General features: G+C 40.4%; 1 protein-coding gene across 6 annotated transcripts in view; it reads left to right on the top strand.

The window, feature by feature from the left end:
- The first annotated feature begins 20,287 nt into the window (after nt 1–20,287).
- Nucleotides 20,288–22,277, top strand: part of ICA1 (islet cell autoantigen 1) — a 145,342-nt gene continuing 143,352 nt past the window's right edge. For 2 of the 6 annotated variants that reach the window (XM_089917658.1, XM_022586948.3), the window contains exon 1: nt 20,699–20,777. Coding sequence is in view for 1 of the 6 variants with exons in the window: in XM_089917659.1 (XP_089773785.1) it covers nt 20,348–20,424 (77 nt within the window). In the remaining 5 variants the exon portion in view is untranslated. Of the gene's footprint in view, nt 20,425–20,675; nt 20,778–22,277 lie in introns of those variants that run through there. The other 4 variants (XM_089917659.1, XM_022586959.3, XM_022586979.3 and 1 more) reach the window with 4 other exon arrangements.

Raw genomic sequence — 22,277 nt, 5'->3', positions numbered from 1 at the left:
AGACATCTCTGACTCCCTACAATTCAGCAATAAAAGGGTTAACATCTGGCACAACAGGGGTTCTTCAGCCCCAGTTTCAGTGATAGATTCCAATTGCCTTTCTTGTTACAGATTTTGAATATCACCCCTGTGCTCACCTCTGAGCACCTCTGTGCTTAAGAATCAGTGTAGATCCTGACCTTAGGCAAAGTAGACAATAAAATGTTTCCTTCTAGACAAAGTGAACATAAAATTACTGCTCAAAATTTAACTATTGTAAGCATTTCCCTTCTCAAATGTAGTTCAGGGCCACCCTGAGGAACAGCAGCACTTCCTCTCATCTGTCTGGTGCCAGCGTATCATGCAAAGCCATCTGTACACCAGGTTCAAGTTACTCTGTCCCTGGTCCACTAGTCATAGGAAACTCCCCAGGAGTCATGAGGAAGAAAGAGTAATATGGAAGTGCAGCTACCTGCTCATACAGTTTACCTGTGTCTTCAGGCTTCTCATAGACTCAGCCTCATAGGTTTCTCTTCCATTGCAACCCACTTGATGTGGATTACTTCTGGGAATGCCTGGCTTTATGCTAAGTTTCTGAGACAACACTATTTCATGTCAGGCATTGCGGTACCATGGCCATCTTATGCCAGATGGTTGAGTGATTCAGTCTCTACGTGAAACTAGCAATAAGCCAGGACTCATTTCTCAATGAAGAGTCGCTTGATAAAAGTAGCCTTTGCATTTCCCCGAACACAAAAGGTCTCCTCTGCGGTGGTCTTGCTGGGGCTTGTCCTGGGCTCCATACAGCTTTTGCATGGGCCACAGACTATTTCAGCAGCACTGGATTCACTAGCTCACAAGAGCCAAGGCAGAGATGCTTGCCTTGCTGCTAGGATAGGCTGGACAGCCCCCTCCCACTTTGGGCCCCACTCCAAATGGACAGCTTTTGGGGTGTCACCCAGAAAAATGTCACAGTATGACACCCAAAAGTGGCAATACTATGTTTAAAATCCAAAGAGGCCCCAACTCACTGTGCCTGGTAAATTCTCTTTTAAAAAATATTGTGGGGTCTTCCCTGGTGGCGCAGTGGTTGGGAGTCCGCCTGCCGATGCAGGGGACACGGGTTCGTGCCCCGGTCCAGGAAGATCCCACATGCCGTGGAGCGGCTGGGCCCGTGAGCCGTGGCCGCTGGGCCTGTGCGTCAGAGCCTGTGCTCCTCAACGGGAGAGGCCACAACAGTGAGAGGCCCGCGTAACGCAAAAAAAAAAAAAAAAATATTGTGAATGAATGTTTCACTACCTCATATAAATTTACAAACTCAATATTTAACTTCAAAGTGCTAAATTTTCAAGGTGCTGCTCTATTATAGTAATCAAACTTGGTCATATTTTTTCCCACTTTATTTCATTCATTCATTCATTCATTCCTTATTTAAACTTATCTGCTTACAAAAGAAATTGAAAGTGTCTTGTCATGTCACATTATTGCTTTTTCCTAATGGTAGAAAGTAGTTACAGAATAAGATAGCATCTTATAAAATTCAAGTAAATTCATTAGCTACATTTAGTTTCTATGTTATGAATGCATATGCAAAAATATGCCTGCTTGGAAAACTATTTAAAAAACATTCAAAAACTCTTAGAATCTTTAGCTTTTGTGTGAGACAAGCAAAATAAGTATCACCCTGCCTGAACTAGAAATCATCTTTTGCCATTCTCTTTCTTTGGAAGCCACCAAAGCTAAGACTTTTAAATCTAAATGTCTTTAAGGAATTTTTTTTTAACAAACCACTCTTTTGTCTATTCCCTTTAAGAAAAATCAGAAGTAAATTAATATCTATGTCCCTATTACTTTTTTTAACTGGTTTTAACTTTTTTTTTTTTTTTTTTTTTTTGTGGTATGCAGGCCTCTCACTGTTGTGGCCTCTCCCGTTGCGGAGCACAGGCTCCGGACGCGCAGGCTCCGGGGCCATGGCTCACGGGCCCAGCCGCTCCGTGGCATGGGGGATCTTCCCGGACTGGGGCACGAACCCGTGTCCCCTGCATCGGCAGGCGGACTCTCAACCACTGCGCCACCAGGGAAGCCCTTAACATATGTTTTTGAGTGCACCCCAAAATTGCTTCACTTCATTTACTTCTACAAGTATCTATTGATCACCTACTAGGTACAGGTTCTAGGTGAGGTCATAGAGAAATAAGACTCAGCCAATAAGCCATCAAAAGATTACAGTCTAGGGCTTCCCTGGTGGTGCAGTGTTTGAGAATGTTCCTGCCAATGCAGGAGACACGTGCTCGAGCCCTGGTCTGGGAAGATCCCACATGCCACGGAGCAACTGGGCCCGTGAGCCACAGCTACTGAGCCTGCGCGTCTGGAGCCTGTGATCCGCAACAAGGGAGGCCACGACAGTGAGAGGCCTGCGCACCGCGTTGAAGAGTGGCCCCCGCTCGCCGCAACTAGAGAAAGCCCTCGTACAGAAATGAAGACCCAACACAGCCAAATAAATCAATAAATAAATTTATTTTAAAAAGTTACAGTCTAGTAGGGATTATAAATAAGTAGACGTAAAATTACAATATACAGATTGTCCCCAACTTACGTTAGTTCAACTTTATGATGGTGCAAAAGTGATACACATTCAGTAGAAACCATGCTTCGAATTTTGAATTTTGATCTGTTCCTGTGCTGGTGATGTTCGGTATGATGTATGATACTTTCTCACGACATCGGGCACCTCCCAGTCAGTCACGCGATCACAACCATTCTAACCCAGACAACCACTGTGTTTTTTACTTTCAGTATAGTATTCAATAAGTTACATGAGTTATTCAAGACATTGTTATCAAATAGGCTTTGTGTTAGATGATGTTGCCCAACTGTAGACTAATGCAAGCATTCTGAGCACGTTTCAGGTAAGCTAGGCTAAGCTATGATATTCGGTAGTTTAGGTGTATTCAATGCATTTTCGACTTACAATACTTTCAGCTTACAGTGGGTTCATCGGGACGCAACCCCATCAAGACCCATCATAAGTCGAGGAAGACCTGTAGTTTGGCAGGGTCTAAGACAGGACTAACAAGAGGGTGCTGGAGTATCGGGGGTGTTGGGGGTCAGGGAAGACTTTCCAAAGGAAGTGATATGTAAACTGAGGCCTAAAGGAAGAAGTATGAGCCATGCAGACCAAGATGTTAGTAAATGAAGGAAAGAGAGTGTGTTCTGGGCAAAGCAAAATTATGTGCAAGGACCCAGACACCACAGAGAGCATAGCATTTTGGGGTACTGAAGGCAGTTCAGTAAGACTGGCTCTTAGAATTGGGGTGGTGGTGCTGGTGGTAGTAGACGGACAGGGAGGATAGTGGAAATATATGTGTGGGAGACATGGTTTCTTGCTATGCTACAGCCCCACTTTCCATTCTCTGCTAACAGAGCCTCAGATAATTGGCACAGATCCAGGGATTTAAGGACAGTTAGAGAATGAGTCAAGGTAATTTTCACTTCACAATCATGAGTCTAGGGTTGGGCATGTGACCCAGTTCTGGCCAATGAGACCTAAGAAGTCAGCTGAGACTTCCTTTCCAGGCTAAAAACAGACCCTCCCAAGGAGAAAGCTTTTGTCCTCTGCCTCCTTATCTAGGATGCTCACATAGGTCTTAAAGACTGTCTGGAGCTGCTACTGCCATCCTGTGATCAAGGAAACACCCAAAGAGTTGTGAAGAGCTAAGGCATTATCATTTAGCTGAGCTGATAAACCATCCCTGGAACTATCTTTGTCTACACTTCTTGGTACAAGAGAAAACAAAATGCCTTTATTATTTAAGTCTATTTGTCTGTGTTCTGTTACTTGCAGCTGAGCATCTTCCTAAGATTTATATGGAGACTGAATGGATAAGCTGGGGCCATATCATGCAGGGCCTTACAAGCTATTCTTTTTTTTTTCTTCAATTGCACTAATGTTGATTACTTTACCAATCATTATTTAAGTGCCAATTCTGCATTAATATAAGCTAAGGGGCAGATACGCATCCTTATGTTACAGGGATGACACTGATAATCAGGCAAATCATAGTGACAACGGCTAACAGAGTGCTTGCTATGTATCAGGAGCAGTTGTGTGTTTCCTTACAAGCTCTTCTAACCAAAACTCTTTTGTTTGCAAATGACAAAAACCTACTTCTAACTGACTTAGGTTAAAGGAGGGACATTATAGGAATGTACTGGGGTATCTCATATGACAAGGAAGGGCGGAACAACCAACTTCTAGAAGGAAAGGGGTACAGCCAAGGGTTAGGGACAGCTTGAACCAGGGCTTCTAATAGCACGAGCAGCTTGCTCCCTGTCTCTCATATCTGCTTCTCCCCATGGGTTCCTGTACCTGGTGAAGAACAAGGCCATTGACAGCTCTTGAGCTTCTCCTCTTTTAGCTGCCACGCCCCAGGAAGGACAGGCATATGTGCCCTCTAGTATTAAATTTAAGAATCTCATTTCATTTCCATGTATAAAGAAGTCTTTCTGGGTGGCCAGAACAACAGAGAACACAGCACAGGAGACCAACAGAAGAATTTAAGCAAAAGAGAGAAATAACAAAATGTGTACTTTAGAAAGATTACCCTAGTTAGTCTCAGGCTAGAGAATGGGTTGGGAGGGTAGTTCTGGGATGAGCGGCAATTGCCATAATTTATATGAGAAGTAACAGAGCTTAAACAAACATAGAGACGGTGTGGATACGATTATAGCTCTTATTTAAACAGTACTGATCTAGCCATTATTATTAGTCCTTTCCAAACCACAATAAAGAACACAACTTGTCTACGGAAGCAGGGAATGGTGGGGAGAGGGCAGAGAGCTGTATATATAATTGGAGTATTAAGCAAAGGATTTGGGAAAAGAATAATCAATTTGCCTGCTCTTATCCTAATCTAACTTTTTTTTTAAGTCTAGTCTTAAGATTCTACTGGCTTCAAATATGGCTGAGTCTAATGCTTATTCAATACTGATTTAACATAAAAAATGATTAATTCTCAAGTTTCTTTAAGACATCAAATATAGAATATGAAAATTCAGTGACCCATCCATATCATATGTTCCTACCAATCTAACATATTTTAGTAGAAATCACTTACTGTATGTTTTGCAGAAAGAACACAGTTTACCTGAAATCATAGGCACATGAAACTTCAGGATGTATTAAAGTGCTGGTAAATGAAAGTAAATAAATAAAAGCATAGTCATGAAATGAAAGATGGGCCAAGTATAATTATATATAACAGTAAAAATAATTAACCCAAGTGAATTACCAAATGTGCTAATGGTGCAATTTAAAGATGAACTGGGTGATTTAATTGTTATCGATGTGATTTCTGATACAGAGGCTTTTTTTTTTTCTTTTTGTGTCTAGATCTATTCTAGATGGATGTTTCTTCAAGAATGGACCACAAACCAACAAACCAGGAAAAAAGACAAAGGTGGGAAAAGGTCAGGTTGAAGAAGGAAAGGAAAACAGAAAGAGCAGGGAAAGGAGTATTTCCTCATTGTAAACCAATAAGTATTTACTGTGTCTTCTCTGACCCAGGCTGCATGCTGGGATTGGCAACAAAAGTTAATAGGCCTTACTGCTCCAAGCCTACCAACTGTTGGAAGAGGTCAACCAGAGGATGTGACCACCAGTTAACCAAGAGCTGGACCTGGGCAATTGGAGGCTTCTTACACCCTCCCCTGTCCTTGGAATTTACATTCCACCCACCATTCTCACAGTGGGAGCCATTTCAAGGACAGAGCATTGAGAGAGCTATGTGTTTTTGAGACCATCTGGACAGTATATGTGACAGAGCACCATTATGTACTCTGTATGTACTCCTAAGATTCTAGTGGGCAAATGAGGACATCTGCTCATCTTGCAGCTGCCCAAGACTAGCCTTGTACGTAAGTTCCCTTGCTTTAACTGCCACCTACCAATATAGAGTCACCTGCCTTTTTCTTTGGTCTCTCCTTTCTCTCTATGTGGGGGTGAGGATGGGGTCGGGGTGTGGGTCAGTTTCAAATTTCACCCGGGGAGCTCCTGAGGTTGTGAACTAACACCAACCAATTCTTAGTAACTCTTCTCGTGGTCACTGAGTAAAAACATAGTTACTTACCACTGTTTGCACAGGAGGGAGGAGAGAATGGAACACAGAGTTCCTTACAGAGTTTTGTGTCTGGATCCTGTGAGCCCTCCCTTAGTGTCTGTACCTTACCAAAGCTATCCCAGCCTCTTTGTTCCATAGAGCCAATGGTCTCAAAGTTTAGTGTGCATTGGAATAACCTAGGGAGATAGCTTAGAATCCAAAATCTTGGGCCTCAACCCAAAGGTTAATTCACCAGGTCTGGTATGGAGGGTACATTGTTAATGAGCCTCTCAGGTGCTACTCATGCACAATGAAGTTGAAAAATCACTACCTTAGAGAGACAGATTCCAGGCCAGCAGAGGAAACACACATTCTCATTTGAATTTTTAGAAATGCAGAGAGTGGTCATAGTCATTGGGAAGGTTGAGTATATATCAAGAAGGCCATTTCATATTAGAATAAAAATTGTAAGGTTATATTAGAATAAAGATTGAATGGTAGTGGTAATAAGGAATGGTACCCACATGGCTTCAAACATTTTTTAAACTATTCTAATATTGTTTTCTACTTTACATAATGAAGAGGTATTTCTGACATGAAAAAAGTAGAACATTTATGACTAAATCTTGTGGTTAAAGCAGAAGGCTTAAACATAAATAGCAAACTCACCACGGTTAGCAACAGGGCAACAGAATGACATGTTGATCTTTATAAACTTATAGTTGCTGGAGTCCCACTCCAGACCTACTGAGTCAGAATCTTTGGGGATAAACCCCAGCCAAGGAGCACTTTGATACACTGTAAGAGCTGAGAACCACTGCTTTAAACTTGGGCCACAGATAAACTACTGCCACCTGAAGGAAATGTACCTAAATTTCTGAATGATGGTTTCCTTTGCAAGCTGAATCTCCCATGCTAAACTGTTGAACTGACAATCACAATGATAAACATTAAAAAATAAATATATAGAAAATGTTAAAATTATTATCTGCATATTTGTTTATTTTTATTCAAAATATTTTAAAGCCTAAAATATAATTAGGTTTATATAAATTTTTATCATTTATAAAGTATATTCACATGCACTAATTAGAGTAACATTTTAGAATGGAAGTTACTGTCCACATTTTACTCATGAAGAAACGGGTTTAGAGAGAGTAAATTAGTCCAGCGATTCCCAGGTTTGTTTGCATGTTGAAATCAGTTACCTGGGGAACGTCAGAAAATACTGATGCCTGTGTCACAGCCCTAGAGAATGAGATTTAATTGGTCTTGGCTGTGGCCTGGGTCTTGGAATTTTTTAAAGAGACGCTGTGATTCTAATTTGCAGACAAGTTTGAGAAACACTGGACTAGCCCCAAATCACTCAGACAGTAATTAACAAGGTTGGAGTTCAGGCATTCTGACGTTCAGTTAATACTCATGGAGTTGTATTTGGCATAAAGATCAAAGATAACCATTAACCTCAACTAATACTTATTAAGTTTCTCAACAGAACAGGATTTCCAAATTTCTCTGGCCATAAGAATCACCTGGGTTGGGTGTTAAAAATACAGATTCTCAGGACCTTCCACAGAATTTTCTGATTCTGTAGGGAAAAGGGCCAAAAGGGCTGGAGAATGCTCATGTTTCACAAGCTGTCTTAGTCTCTTTGGGATGCTATAACAGAATACTGTAGACTGAGTGGCTTGTAAATAACAGAAATTTCTCATAGTTCTGGAGGCTGGGAAGTCCAAGATCAAGATACTGCCACATTCATTGTCTGGTTAGAGCCAACTCTCTGGTTCATTGATGGTCCTCTTCTTGCTGTGTTTTCACAGAGGGAGGGAGCTCTCTGGGATTTCTTTTATGAGGGCACCAATCCTACTCATGAGAGCTCTGCCCTCATGACCTAATCACCTCCCAAAGTCTCTACCTCAAAATACCTTCGCATTTGGGGATTAGATTTCAACATATATACAGATTTGGAAGGAAACACACATTTATAGTCTATAGAAAAAGTGCTTACATGATTTTTAGGATAAAATAAGTGTGGAAGAAACTATAACAAAGAATATCAAGCCATATCAGTATTACATAATAATAGTTTTTGGGGTTTTTAAAAACATCTTTATTGGAGTATAATTGCTTTACAATGGTGTGTTAGTTTCTGCTGTATAACAAAGTGAATCAGCTATACATATACAGATATCCTCATATCTCCTCCCTCTTGCGTCTCCCTCCCACCCTCCCTATCCCACCCCTCTAGGTGGTCCCAAAGTACCGAGCTTATCTCCCTGTGCTATGCGGCTGCTTCCCACTAATAATAATAGTTTTGAATGTCAAATTTAGGTTTAAAAAAATGGCTAAGAATTAATGGAGAGACTTTACCAACACAAAGCCAAGAGAAATAACTGACATCCACCCTCAGAGGGCCTAGTTATATACAAACGATTCATTCATTAATTCAACAAACTTTCATTAAACATCTAAGATTGTACATCTAAAGCACTCTGGTAGATGTGGAGGGGACACACAAGATGAAGAAGTCAGAGTTCTTGCCTTCAAAGACCTAATTACCTATGTACATCTCTTGTGGGAAAATACAAACTGTTTGAGCTGGGTGTGGATTGTAAGTCCAGTAGTCCTTATTTTCCTGATTGAGAAAGCTTTCGATTAAGATTGTTTCAGCAAGCCTTTAATGAGAACTCTAACAGGCATTTGGGAGATACAGAAAACCTTGTGGCAGCAGTTGTGGTCATGATAAGAGAAGGGCCAGAAGGTGCTGGGGAACCTTAAACTCAGAGTTGAAGGACACCTTCAGTGAGAGTTTGGCCTTGGCAGTCGCGGATGGTGATCACTCTGGTGTGAATGAGTCCAGGGGCGGGGGGATGAACGTGGGGGCTGGTGAACAAGAGAGGACAAGCAGAAATCAGTGTCGGAAGCTGAGGAAGGTGAATTAGGACTGATGAAGGTTTTGAATTTCTTGATCAGGCATTTGATTTTGATGTAATCTTTGGAAGATTTTGTAGTTACAACTGAAGCCAGGGAATCATAGCAGAGTTTAACTAACCTCATACTTAAAGAGTAATTCTAAGGCATTGGTTCTGTCTTCTATTACTTTACACCCCCCCTTCCACCATCGCCCACAACACCCACACAATCAAATACACACATATGCAATTCTTAGCATAAAGCAGGTACAAAACTAAGTACTTAAAATACTTATATTGCAGCAATCTAAACTGGCTTAGTACTGATGTAAATACACAATTCTAGCTGGAAAGAAGTTTTTAAGTTCCAGGTAAGAAACAGCCAGGGTTGGAAAGACAATGGAAATGGAAATAAGACTGAGAACAAAGGACAGAAAAGCTGAGAGACGCTAGAAAAGAAACTGTAGTTTCTTGTAGTGAATCATAAACTTACAGTGAAACAGAATTTAATGGCTAGTTGAGTATATGAGGTAAACTACTAGAGAGGAATTCAAAATAATTTTAAGGCTTTTCAGCTTGCCTGAACACATAAGAGGAAGAGCTCTGAGAGGAAAACATGGTTGAGTCACCAAATTGGGGATAATAAATTCTTCTTAAACAAATAATAAGCCATCCTAGTAGTGATATCCTGAACCTAAGAGTAAAATAGAAAACTCTAGATAGATATGAAAGGTAAATTCATGATCCCCTTCCCACTCAAATCTGAACTACCTCTGACCCCCAAAGAAGTACAGAGTTTCTTAGAACCATATCTAGCTGTTCCACCCCCAAGGCCTTTCTGCACGTTCCCATAACCAGCTCAAGATCGTCATCCAGGAATAAAATCACTTGAAATATGAGGAAAACTAAGTAGAACTTGAGCCAGTGTAAGGCTCTCACCATCAGGGAGTGCCTCAGCTTTACTTAAGTAATTCACATTTGTCTTGACAGCAGCAGCAAGCAGGAGGAAGCCACAGACTGTTAGCACTGGGAGGAATCTTAAAGGTTAGCCTAGAGGTTAGAAGCATAGAATATTAAACCAATAAGGAATTTTAGAAATCATATAACCAGTATTTCCAAACATCTTCAAAGGTGAGGATCTCTTCTACTTATTTCCAGTGTTAAAATTTAAATCTTATTTTTGCAAATTATAAAATTCTATATGTACACTGTAAAAAATCCAAGCATTACCACACAGTGTAAGTGAAAATGCAACTTTTCCCCTCCTCCAACATCAGCCAAAAGAGATGACTCCCTAGAGACAGCCTCTGTTAACATTTTAGTGAATATCATTAAAAGCCTGTGCTTTTAATGTTATATATAAAATATTTACTTAAATAGAATCATATTTCACATGATGTTGTGCAAGCTGCTATTTTCACTCAAAAAAAAAAAGAAAGAAAACATCTTGACCTCATTTTTTTTTAACAGCTGTCAGTGTTCCAATATGTAAATGTACCATAACTTAGTTAACTAGCCCTTCCTTTAGAAGGACAATTTACTGTTTTCAAAGTTTTAGTATTATAAACAGTGTTGTGATGCTCATCTTCAAATGTTCACTTTTGTACACTCACCTAATTATTTCTGTGGGAAAATATCCTAAAAGTGGAAGTGTGACATCGTAGGCATGTACAATTAACATTTTGCATGCATTGCCAAATTGCCCTCCATAAAGGTGTGTAAAATGTTTGTTTCTAACCTAAGTGTCCATCAGTGGAAGCGTGTATTAAAAAGTTGTGATATATATATATATTTAATATATATATAAATATTATTCAGCTATAAAAAAACAAGGAAACCCTACCATTTTCAACAGCATGGATGGACCATGACAGCATTATGCTAAGTGAAATAAGTCAGAGAAAGACAAATACTATATGATCTCACTTACATGTGGAATCTAAAAAAATCAAAAAACCAAAACCACCAAACTCACAGAAAAAGAGATCAGACTTGTGGTTACTGTAAGCAAAGGGTAGGAAGAGGAGAAATTGGAGGAGGGTGATCAAAAGGTACAAACTTTCAGTTATAAGATAGGTAAGTACTAGGGATGTAATATACAACATGATGACTATAGCTAAGATTGCTCTATGATATATAGGAAAGTTGTTAAGAGAATAGGGTCTAAGAGTTCTCATCACAAAGAGAATTTTTTTAATTTTTATTTTACCTATAGGAGAGGATGGATGTCAACTAAACCTATTGTGGTAATCATTTCACAATATATGTAAATCAGACCATCAAGCTGTATACTTTAAATTTATACAGTGATGTATATCAATTATTTCTCAATAATACTGGAAAAAATTTTGTTTTTATCCTCATTTTATGAGAGTATGGCATTGTCCATATCTTCATCGACACTGAAAATTATATTTTTCATGTTTGCCAGTATGATAAACAAAAATCTTTTAAGTTGAAAGCTTTTTTATTGAAAAATGGCTTTTTAAATTTTTTACTATTATAATTTCTTCTTTTATGAATTGTCTGTCCCTGGCCTTTGCCCACTTTTCAGTTGGAGTGTTCATGAGGACCCTTCTTCAATATTAAAGAATTCCTAGACTCTCCCCCACAAAATAGTAGTAATACACATAATATTGACCAAGAAAATACATAATACAAAGTTACTGTTAACTTATTAATGGAAGGACTTCTACTTCTGATCAAGACAGAGTAACGGAGATCAGATGTATGCTCCTACCTGAAATAAGTAAAACAGATAATGTCACTCAAATACTGGATATTAGGGAAAAAATATTTATCCTTCCTTCCCTCCACCCAAGCCGCTGGCAACTGATTTTTTTTTCTGTCTCCATTGTATTGCCTTTTCCAGAATGTCATATAATTGGAGTCATACAGTATGTGGCCTTTTCAGACTGGTTTCTTTCACTTAGAAGTATGTTTTTAAGGTTCCTCCATGTCTTTTAATAGCAAATTTCTTTTTTTAACACTGATTAACATTCCACTGTATGGAGGTACCACAGTTTGTTTATCTACTCACCTATTAAAATACAGCAATCTTGAGAACGAAAAATGGAGCTGGAGGAATCAGGCTCCCTGACTTCAGACTATACTACAAAGCTACAGTAATGAAGACAGTATGGTACTGGCACAAAACCAGAAATATAGATCAATGGAACAGGATAGAAAGCCCAGAGATAAACCCACACACATATGGTCACCTTATCTTTGATAAAGGAGGCAAGAATATACAGTGGAGAAAAGACAGCCTCTTCAATAAGTGGTGCTGGGAAAACTGGACAGCTACATGTAAATGTATGTGATTAGAACACTCCCTAACACCGTACACAAAAATAAGCTCAAAATGGATTAAAGATCTAAATGTAAGGCCAGAAACTATCAAACTCTTAGAGTTTTCTCTTAGAGGAAAACATAGGCAGAACACTCTATGACATAAATCACAGCAAGATCCTTTTTCACCCACCTCCTAGAGAAATGGAAATAAAAACAAAAACAAACAAATGGGACCTAATGAAACTTAAAAGCTTTTGCACAGCAAAGGAAACCATAAACAAGACCAAAAGACAACACTCAGAATGGGAGAAAATATTTGCAAATGAAGCAACTGACAAAGATTTAATCTCCAAAATTAGCAAGTAGCTCATGCAGCTCAATAACAAAAAAACAAATAACCCAGTCCAAAAATGGGCAGAAGACCTAAGTAGACATTTCTCCGAAGAAGATACACAGATTGCCAACAAACACATGAAAGAATGCTCAACATCATTAATCATTAGAGAAATGCAAATCAAAACTACAGTGAGATATCATCTCACACCAGTCAGAATGGCCATCATCAAAAAATCTACAAAGTAAATGCTGGAGAGGGTGTGGAGAAAAGGGAACACTCTTGCACTGCTGGTGGGAATGTAAATTGATACAGCCACTATGGAGAACAGTATGGAGGTTCCTTAAAAAACTACAAATAGAACTACCATACGACCCAGCAATCCCACTACTGAGCATATACCCTGAGAAAACCATAATTCAAAAAGAGTTATGTACCAAAATGTTCACTGCAGCTCTATTTACAATAGCCAGGAGATGGAAGCAACCTAAGTGTCCATCAACAGATGAATGGATAAAGAAGATGTGGCACATATATACAATGGAATATTACTCAGCCATAAAAAGAAACAAAATTGAGTCATTTGTAGTGAGGTGGATGGACCTAGAGTCTGTCATACAGAGTGAAGTAAATCAGAAAGAGAAAAACAAATACCGTATGCTAACCCATATATATGGAATTTAAGAAAAAAAAAGAAAAGGTCATGAAGAACCTAGGGGTAAGACAGAGATAAAGACACAGACCTACTAGAGAATGGACTTGAGGATACAGGGAGGGGGAAGGGTAAACTGGGACAAAGTGAGAGTGGCATGGACATATATACACTACCAAACGTAAAATAGATAGCTAGTGGGAAGCAGCTGCATAAGCACAGGGAGATCAGCTAGGTGGTTTGTGACCACCTAGAGGGGTGGGATAGGGAGGGTGGGATAGGGAGGGTGGGAGGGAGCGAGACGCAAGAGGGAAGAGATATGGGAATATATGTATATGTATAACTGATTCACTTTGTTATAAAGCAGAAACTAACACACCATTGTAAAGTAATTATACTCCAATAAAGATGTTAAAAAAAAAAAAGACATCTTGGTTTCTCCCAATTTTGGACAATTGTGAATAAAGCTGCCATAAACGTTCATGTGGAGGTTCATGACATGTATTCAACCCATTTGCATAAATACTAAGAAGTGCAATTGCAGGTTCATATGGTAAGAGCATATTTAGTTTTATAAGAAACTGCCAGACTATCTTCCAAAGTGTCTGTATCATTTTCCATTTGCACCAGCAATGAATAAGAGTTCCTTTTGCTCCACCTTCTCACCACTGTTTGGTGTTTTTCAGTGTTTTGGTTTCTAGTAGGTGTGCAGTGGTGTCTCGTTTTAATTTGCAGTTTCTTAGGGAGGTATGATGTTGATCATTTTTTAAAAATATTTTATTTATTTTAGTTTTTGGCTACGTCTGGTCTTAGTTGTGGCATGCAGGATCTTCACTGAGGCATGTGGGATATTTCGTTGGGGCGTGCGGGCTTCCCTCTAGTTGTGGTGTGTGGGTTTTCTCTCTCTAGTTGTGGCGTGCAGGCTCCAGGTAGTGTGGGCTCTGTAGTTGTGGTTCAAGGGCTCCAGAGTGCGTGGGCTCTGTAGGTTGCAGCACGTGGACTCTCTAGAGGTAAGCGAGCGCAGTAGCTGTGGTGTGCGGACTTAGTGCACTTAGTTTCTCTGTGCAGATAGTAAGGGTAATTCAGGTGAAGCATGGGCCAAATATTTGGGTTAATAATGGAGTAAGGCTGAATTAGGACTATAACCCCTATTTCCTAATTCCCAATCAGATGCACTTTTCCCCTTCTACTTTTAACTCCATCACTAACTTGCTTTGGCAGAGACTGTTAATCATTTCTCAAATATTTATTCTTCTTTTCTTGCCCAGCTGAAGACTATATTTTCTAGCTTCCTTTACAACAAGGCATGGCCATGTGACCAGGTTCTGGCCAATAGGATGTGACTGAAAAACTTGTGTGTAACTTGGGTCATGCCCTTGAAGGAAACACACCCTCACCCTTACCTTCCCCCTTTCCCACAGGTTGGAGCCTCTTTGGCCATGCAGTGAGGGCAATACTTTGAGGATAACAAAGAGCCTGAATCCCTGACCACCTGATCTGCTGTAGTGACCTGGTCCACCTGAGTGGATTGTTTTATGAGAAAGAAGTAAGGTTCAATATTGTTTAAGCCACTATATTCTTTAAATATTATTATAGCCCAGCGTTTATCCTAATTAATCCATCTCCCCTATGATGTTGAATTATATCTTAATATCTCATGAAGTTTATATTCTAAAACAATGATTCTCAATCTGTGAGTCACAGGACTGTGATAGTCTTTGGTGTTAATACAAAGGATCATGGGATTCGGATTCCAAACAAGTAGAGTCTGCAGACCAAACACCTGCATGACAAATAAGGACTGCAACTTTGAAATACATACGATGTGATTATATAATAAAATTTATTCAAAATCATTAATGAATTTCTTGAGATGCAGGTATGTTGGTGATGAAACTTTTAGCTTTGTACATCTGAAAAAGTTGACTTTGCTTTTTAATATTTTTTCACTGGTAACTCTAGGTTGATTTTTTCCAACAATATTGTTGGAGAGGATCAAAGAAAAAGAGGAACAAAATTGAAGGACTGACATTACCTGACTTCAAGACTTACTATAAAGATACAGTGATTAAGACAATGTGGTACTGGCAAAAGAATAGACAGATCAATGGAACAAAGTCCAGAAATACACACTTGCACTTATAGTTATCTGATCTTTGACAAATAAGTAAAGGCAGTTCAATGGAGAAAGGATAGTCTTTTCAAGAAATGATTGCTGGAACAACTGGACATCCATAGGCCAAAATGTGCATCTAGACACAGACTTTGTACCTTTTGCAAAAATTAACTCAAAATGGATCATAAACCTAAATGTAAAGCAGAAAGCTATAAAATTTCTAGAAGATAACATAGGAGAAAGTTTAGATAACTTTGAGTTTGGTGATGACTTCTTAGATACAACTACAAAGGCATAATCCATGAGAAAAAAATGGGTAAATTGGATTTCATTAAAATTAAAAACTTCTACTCTGCAAAAGACACTATGAAGAGAATGAGGAGACAAGCCACAAACTGGAAGAAAATATTTTCAAAAATACATCTGATAAAGGACTGTTATTTAAATTATATAAAGAAATCTTAAAATGCAACAATAAGAAAATGAACAACCCAGTTAATAAATGGGCAAAAATTCTGAACAGGCACCTCACCAAAGATGGTATACAGATTGCAAAAAGGTATATAAAGAGATGATCAATGGGATTTCCCTGGTGGTCTGGTGGTAAAGAATCCGCCTTCCAATGCAGGGGATGCAGGTTCAATCCCCGGTTGGGGAACTAGGTTCCCACCTGTGCACAGAGAAAGAAAGATACCAAAGACCTAGAGAGTTCCATCCTAATCTTTCAGTTAAGTCCTATTCTTTATTAGACAGTGACCCTTTGAGGGGGTCATTAGCCCTAAATCTGCCAAGACCAAGGCACAGCTATGAACTCTGGGCTAAGGTTTGCCCAAATCCCAGCACAGTTCCTAGTGAGAAGCAGGATTATACTGAATGGCACATGATAAAATGAAATTCTCCACCTGCAGTGAATGAGGTGTCCCTTTTTGATGCCATCACCAGCATTTTTCTTGCAGAAGTTCCAGTGAATGATACTGGGGTGGAGGTGTGGGAAGTTGTATTATTTATACATAAATCCAAGCTTGTGTGGCAATGAAAAGAATTACCTTTCTCCTTAGTGTAAAATAAGCCTCCTCTCTTCATTATAGCTTTAATTTTGAAGGGAAAGGAAGTTATTAATTAACAAAAGTTAATGCTTTTAATTAAACATTTGTTCTATTTTCACATGTGCACACAAATTTGCATAAAGATATAACTAAACCTGCTGAGAGTATAATAGAAGCTTTGTTTTGCTATGTAGAGAGCACAACTGATCACAAGAATTAAACCAAAATTGGTCAATATATTTAGTACATATTCTTGAGTACATCTAATATCTGTATTACACAATACAGTAAATAACTTTATTTTTGCCAATAAAATGTAGCTTAACCCTTCTTTAAATTTCTATCACCGATAAAAATCAGACAACAAATTTAATAATAATTTTTAAAATGTCATTTTTTCCAAAATTTACTTTAAAGATTATCTTAATTTTAATCTCCTAGCAACTCTGAAGAAAAAGCGTTTTTCTTATTAATGAACTGAGCTTTCGAGAGATTCGCATGTATAGCTCTTATTAAACACATTGGTAATAATAATAGCTTAAGCTCTATCTCAGCAGCTTACTCTTGGACAGGTACCAAGAGTATAGATGATGTGTCAAAGATGAGTCAGAATATAAAAGGATTTCAGAGCTGTAGAAAACAGTAAATATCTGCCTGGATGAATGGTAGAGCACATATTTGCATTATGGTGGCCATTCACCAAGAGGCACAAGGGCATTCTGCCTCACTTGCTCTTATTGGATGAGAGCCTAAGGAGCATTCAGAACGTTAAAAATATAAACAGTGCACCAAAATATTTTGTATTATATATAGATGAATAATTTGTGTCTATATATATCCATATTTACATTTTAATGCATGTAAATAAGTTGATATGTATGTTTTCTTTTTCTCTCCAGTCCTAAGCAAACACCAGTCTACTTTCTGTCTCTGTAGGTTTCCCTATCCTAGATTTTCATATGAATGGGATCATATAATACGTGGACTTTTGTGGCTGACTTCTTTCACTTAGCATATTTTCAAGGTTCATCCAAGTCACAGCATGTAACAGTATTTCATTCCTTTTCATGGCCCAATAATATTCCACTGCACTATATTTTGTTTATTCATTCATCCACTGATAGACAGTTGGATTGTTTTCGCCTTTTGACTGTTTTGAATAATGTTGCTATATGTGCAAGTTTTTGTGTGGGCATAGGTCATCATTTCTCTTGGATATACATGTAGGGGTGGAATTGCTGGGTCGTATGGTGACTCTAGTCATTTGAGGAACTGCGAGACCATTTTTCAAATTGTCTGCATCCTTCTATATTCCCACCAGCAATACATGAAGTTTCCCATTTCTCCACATCCTAGCTTGGATATACCTTTAAGCAATATTGCTTTGCTAAGAATGGTGGAATAGAAGGAAAGGAGGGCAACACCCCGAGGACCTAGTAGAGGCCACACAGCTTTGGACAGCCTACTTTCCAATTCTTTTAAAGTGAGAGAAAATAATCTCTATCTCATTTAATCCACTGTTATTCTGGGTCTCTGTTAATGGCAGCCTAACACAATTCCTAATTCATGTGGTCCTGTTAACACATCTGGAAACTGGGAAGCCCTCAAAAAACTCATTGAATATGTACGGATATTTTCTGTGGAAAAGTTTCTTTGTGATCCTGTTACACTCTGGAAAATGCACATTATTTCTTTCACAATTTAAGATTCCATCATTCAATAGCCGTTCTCTTCTTAGAAATTGTTTCCGGTTCTCAATAGCACATTGTGGGTGCTCTGCAAGATTGAAACAACAACTTGATACCCGGAAACAATGGAAGTGTTATAGATGGAGCAGTTTTTTAAATGGGAAGGAAAAGTACTCACTGTGGCGATGTAGGATGAGCACCAGTTTATTATTTCCTCCCTCAAGTATTATCCCAAATGTTAGGACAACACAAATAATGATGAAAAGTCATTTAAAGCTTTATCTTAAACTCTAGGAGCCCAAGGAATCTCAGTGCCATGTTGACTAGACAGTATCACATGTCTGTTCACTTTTAGACATTGTTTTAGAAACCGCTTTTAGCCTCCATGATAGGTTATTAGACTCATGGCCCAGGTTTCCACCTTGACCTTTTGTAAGGTAAAAGGAAACCTGAGTAATTAGTTCCATAAATCAGCTTTCTTGCTCACTTTCCCCAGTGCCTGTGTTCTAATTATCTGCATCTTGAGGAGATACTTTGAACACACAAGCAACCTGCCATTCTACTGGCTCTAGATATCTAGATTTGGCTCATTAACAAATGTTAAGTATCTGCCACAAAGCCAGCCTTTGATAAATAGGGTTTCTAACACGTTTTCATGTAACTAGTAAATCACCATTGGTGGAAAGGAGAACATTAGAATCAGGAAATGTTGTGATTTATTTCTCTCTCAATGCTGTGATTACTGATTGATACATTCAGCCAACATTTATTGAGCACCTACTGTGATAGAAATAGCACTTCATTCTGTTAAAAATAATCTGTTTCTTTTAAACTCCCTAAACTAGGTTTTAACACATAAGTTAATGGTACTTGGAATCAAATATTTTAAAACAAAATATCTTAATCATCTCTCTTTTGCAAGGAAGGTTTTTTTTCTCATTTTAAAAGGATTTTTTTTCCTTTTTACAAACAGGATAATCATTTGGCTTGTGTTGTCAACAGATTCATATGAATGTTTCTTATAAATGTCAAATATATAGGAGCAATGTTTTTCTCTCCCCAGATTTCTCCTGAATCTCAGGTTTTTATAAATTTGCTATTTTGTAGATCCTATTCATCAGTATTTGTTTATTCATAACCATTTCTCAAGGCCTTGATATTTGCTCAGCTCCATATTTTGTGCCCTACTGGGACAGGCTCAAATCCATCTGTGACAAACAGAAGCCTCAAAGAATATATCCAAAGAATAATGTCAACTTTAAAGGTTATATAAATTCCTGGAGCTGTACCATCTTATTACCTTTCTATTAAAATGTCAACATCTTCTCCTATACTTTTTCACTTTGCATCTTGGTCAGACACCTTTCTACCTTGAGATTAAACTAAATCTCTTGGTTCAGACAACCCTGGAGTCAAACTTCTGCTCAACATCCTATTGGCTGAATGCCTTTATGGTACTCTGGGCAGTGTTTTCATCTGTAAAATAGGGATAATACTCTACCCACAGGACTGGGTTGCTGTAAGGATTAAATGTAAAGTATACAGCATATGCCTGGCACAGAACAAGCAGCCCATTCTTGTCACCTGTGAATTTCAGACTTGTTTGTATCATTACTCAATAATCATCTTTCGTTCCACCCTGTTAAAGTGTTTCAATCAGTGACTATTCAATGAACTTTTTAATAAATATATAACACAATCAGGGATGAGTCATAGCACATTGGGACTGCTTTTCAGCATACATGATTTTAGGAAGGAACTATTCCAACACCATTTCTTCATGTGATCACTGCAGTGTACTCAAAAAAGAAGGGTTTGGTTCTTTCCTGATAACAAAGAATAAGAGAAGATGAAATTACTATAAGAGTCAGTAACTTAAGTATAAAAGATATATGAATATATGGGAATGAAAAATACATATACAGGTTTTTTTTTCACAGAGCCTTTTTACTTTAAGCCCAAACTTGATTCCCAGGTACAGGGCTCTGTAACTTTCCTTGGCATTGAAGTCATGAAGTCTCCTGTCCTCTAAAGCCACGGCAGTCTGCAGTGGAAGCAAGCAGCACGCGCTAAGCACAGCACAGTGGGAACCCCGGGGCGTTCGCCGCTGCTCCCACCTGTAGGCCAGGTCATTGTGACGCAAATGCTTTGGACACGTGGCACACCTGCGGGAGAGCAGGGGCGGGGTCACCCTGGGCGGCAGATCCGAGCGGGGTGTACCCTAGGAGATGGGGGTCGAGGAAAGACCCCAGGGAATAGAGAGAGGGAGACTCACTCCCCCAATCCCGGACCCGCCCCAAACAAGGTGAGGCCATCGCCCTCTCCCTCCTCTGGGTCCCTGGGTCTTGCTGGGAGGGGTCGCCCGCCGGGGATTCTTCGGAGGGGAGAAGTGGGGAGGGGAGACGACGGTGGGGCCCCGGCTCCTGGCGCTCGCGGAGAGGCGAAGGCGCCCGCTCCCCCCGGCCACTGCGCTGCGCTGCGACGCTCACGGGTTCCGCCGGCTGCTATTCCGGCTGGCGGCGACCGCCGCAGGAAGGGCCGGTTCCTGCGCTCCCCCCGCCCCCTTCCCTCGCCTTCTGCTGACGCCGACGTCGGATGAGGGAGCTGGAGGGACGCTCGGATCGCGGCCGGGAGGCTCCTAGGGGCCGAGGCTCCGAGGTACCTGCCCTACGGGGCCGTCGCGAGGGCGAGCTGGGCGGGCTGCAGGCTGCATTGGGAGACGCCCGGCAGCCGGGGCGGTCGGGGGCCTGGGGCTGCCAGCCCTCCGCGGGCGCCGGTGACAAGCAGGTCGCCTCCTCCTGCCCCCCTGTCCCTGTGCAAGAACCGCCGCAGCCCCTTCCCCTTCCCCGCCGCCGCCCTGGGGCCTGGGAAGGTCTGGAGGATGCGCGCGCGCCTCGAGAGCGCGCGTCAGCCCCGGTGGGGCGCGGAGGGAAACGTTCCGCGCTCCAGCCCCATCTGTGGACCCGGCGTTTGCAGCACCCCCTTCCCCGCCCACCCACCCCACCCCACCCCACCCCACCCCACCCACGCAGTGCCTCGCCTTCCCAACGCCTCCGGCCCCAGGACCCCGAGGTCCCTCCTGGGCCGGGACTTGCGTCCGGGGCTGACTTGTTGACGAGTTCACCTGCCGCGGCTCCTGGTGTTTGCTTTTTCTCTTCCTTTAGCCCGTCTTTGGCGGAGGTGGCAGGGAGCAGATGGGTACTCTTTATAATCACTAGTACCGGGAGGCCTGAGCGTGATCTCCCGCGGGCGAAGTGCTCACCAACCTCGGAGCCGACTGGAGCGAGAGTCCCTAAGCAGGCCAGGTCCTTGCCAACCCTGGCGCGCCCGTTTCCTTTAGGTGCTGCTGACACCGCCTTTCCTGCCTCGCGGCTATCGCAGCTCCTGCTTCCTCTAGAAAGGAACATATCCTGTTACCGCGTCTGCCTTTGCCCAGAGCGGCTCCCCATTAACGTTTCCCATTGCCTTTTTACTTGGAGTGCCCCGAAGGCCCCTCAACTTCTCTTTGGGGGTCTTAAAAATAGTGCGTGCGCCCTTTCTCTGGCGAAAGGCATTAACTGGCTGGTTGGGGGAGAGTTCTAGTTCAAAAAGGGAATCAGGTTCTCTTCTGTTTAGATAGCATAAAAAATTATCACGAGAAAGGGTGCTGGGTGGCAGCCTTAGTAACTGAGATCTGGTAACTTTATACAAATTATCAGGGCCTGGAAAATGTACCACCAGCTGGTTTGAAAATGCTATTGAATGTAGGAAGAAACGCACATAAGGCATTGGCCATTAAGGTCCTATAAATTACGACTCATTGCAAACATGTTCATGTCTAAACATTTCAGTAAAGCCTCGCCAGAAAAATGTCAGGTTGGTTTCTGTGGACCTTTAGTTTTTCTGAGATCTGAACTGTTCCTTGGGGTGGGGGAATGAAATAGGAAACGCTTATTAGTTTGAAATCTGTGCTCCAGACTCAATTTCTTACCTTCTGTTTAAAACACACATTTTTTACTTTTGAGTGAATTTTCAAACCATTCTTTTTGTTTTTGTTGTTTTAGGTTGCAGTCTTTATTTTTGAAACATCATGTGTAGAGAATACCATAGGGGCAAAATCAGTTTATAATCCTTAATACTTTGATTATCATTGTTTGGTTTCAGACTGCCATGTATATA

Source organism: Delphinapterus leucas, chromosome 9, assembly GCF_059928025.1.
Source record: "Delphinapterus leucas isolate spDelLeu-1000000601 "Yukka" chromosome 9, BTC_Dleu_Yukka2, whole genome shotgun sequence".
Lineage (NCBI taxonomy): Eukaryota > Metazoa > Chordata > Mammalia > Artiodactyla > Monodontidae > Delphinapterus > Delphinapterus leucas.
The sequence above is the reverse complement of the archived record's forward strand: the minus strand, read 5'-3'. Positions and strand labels throughout refer to the sequence as shown.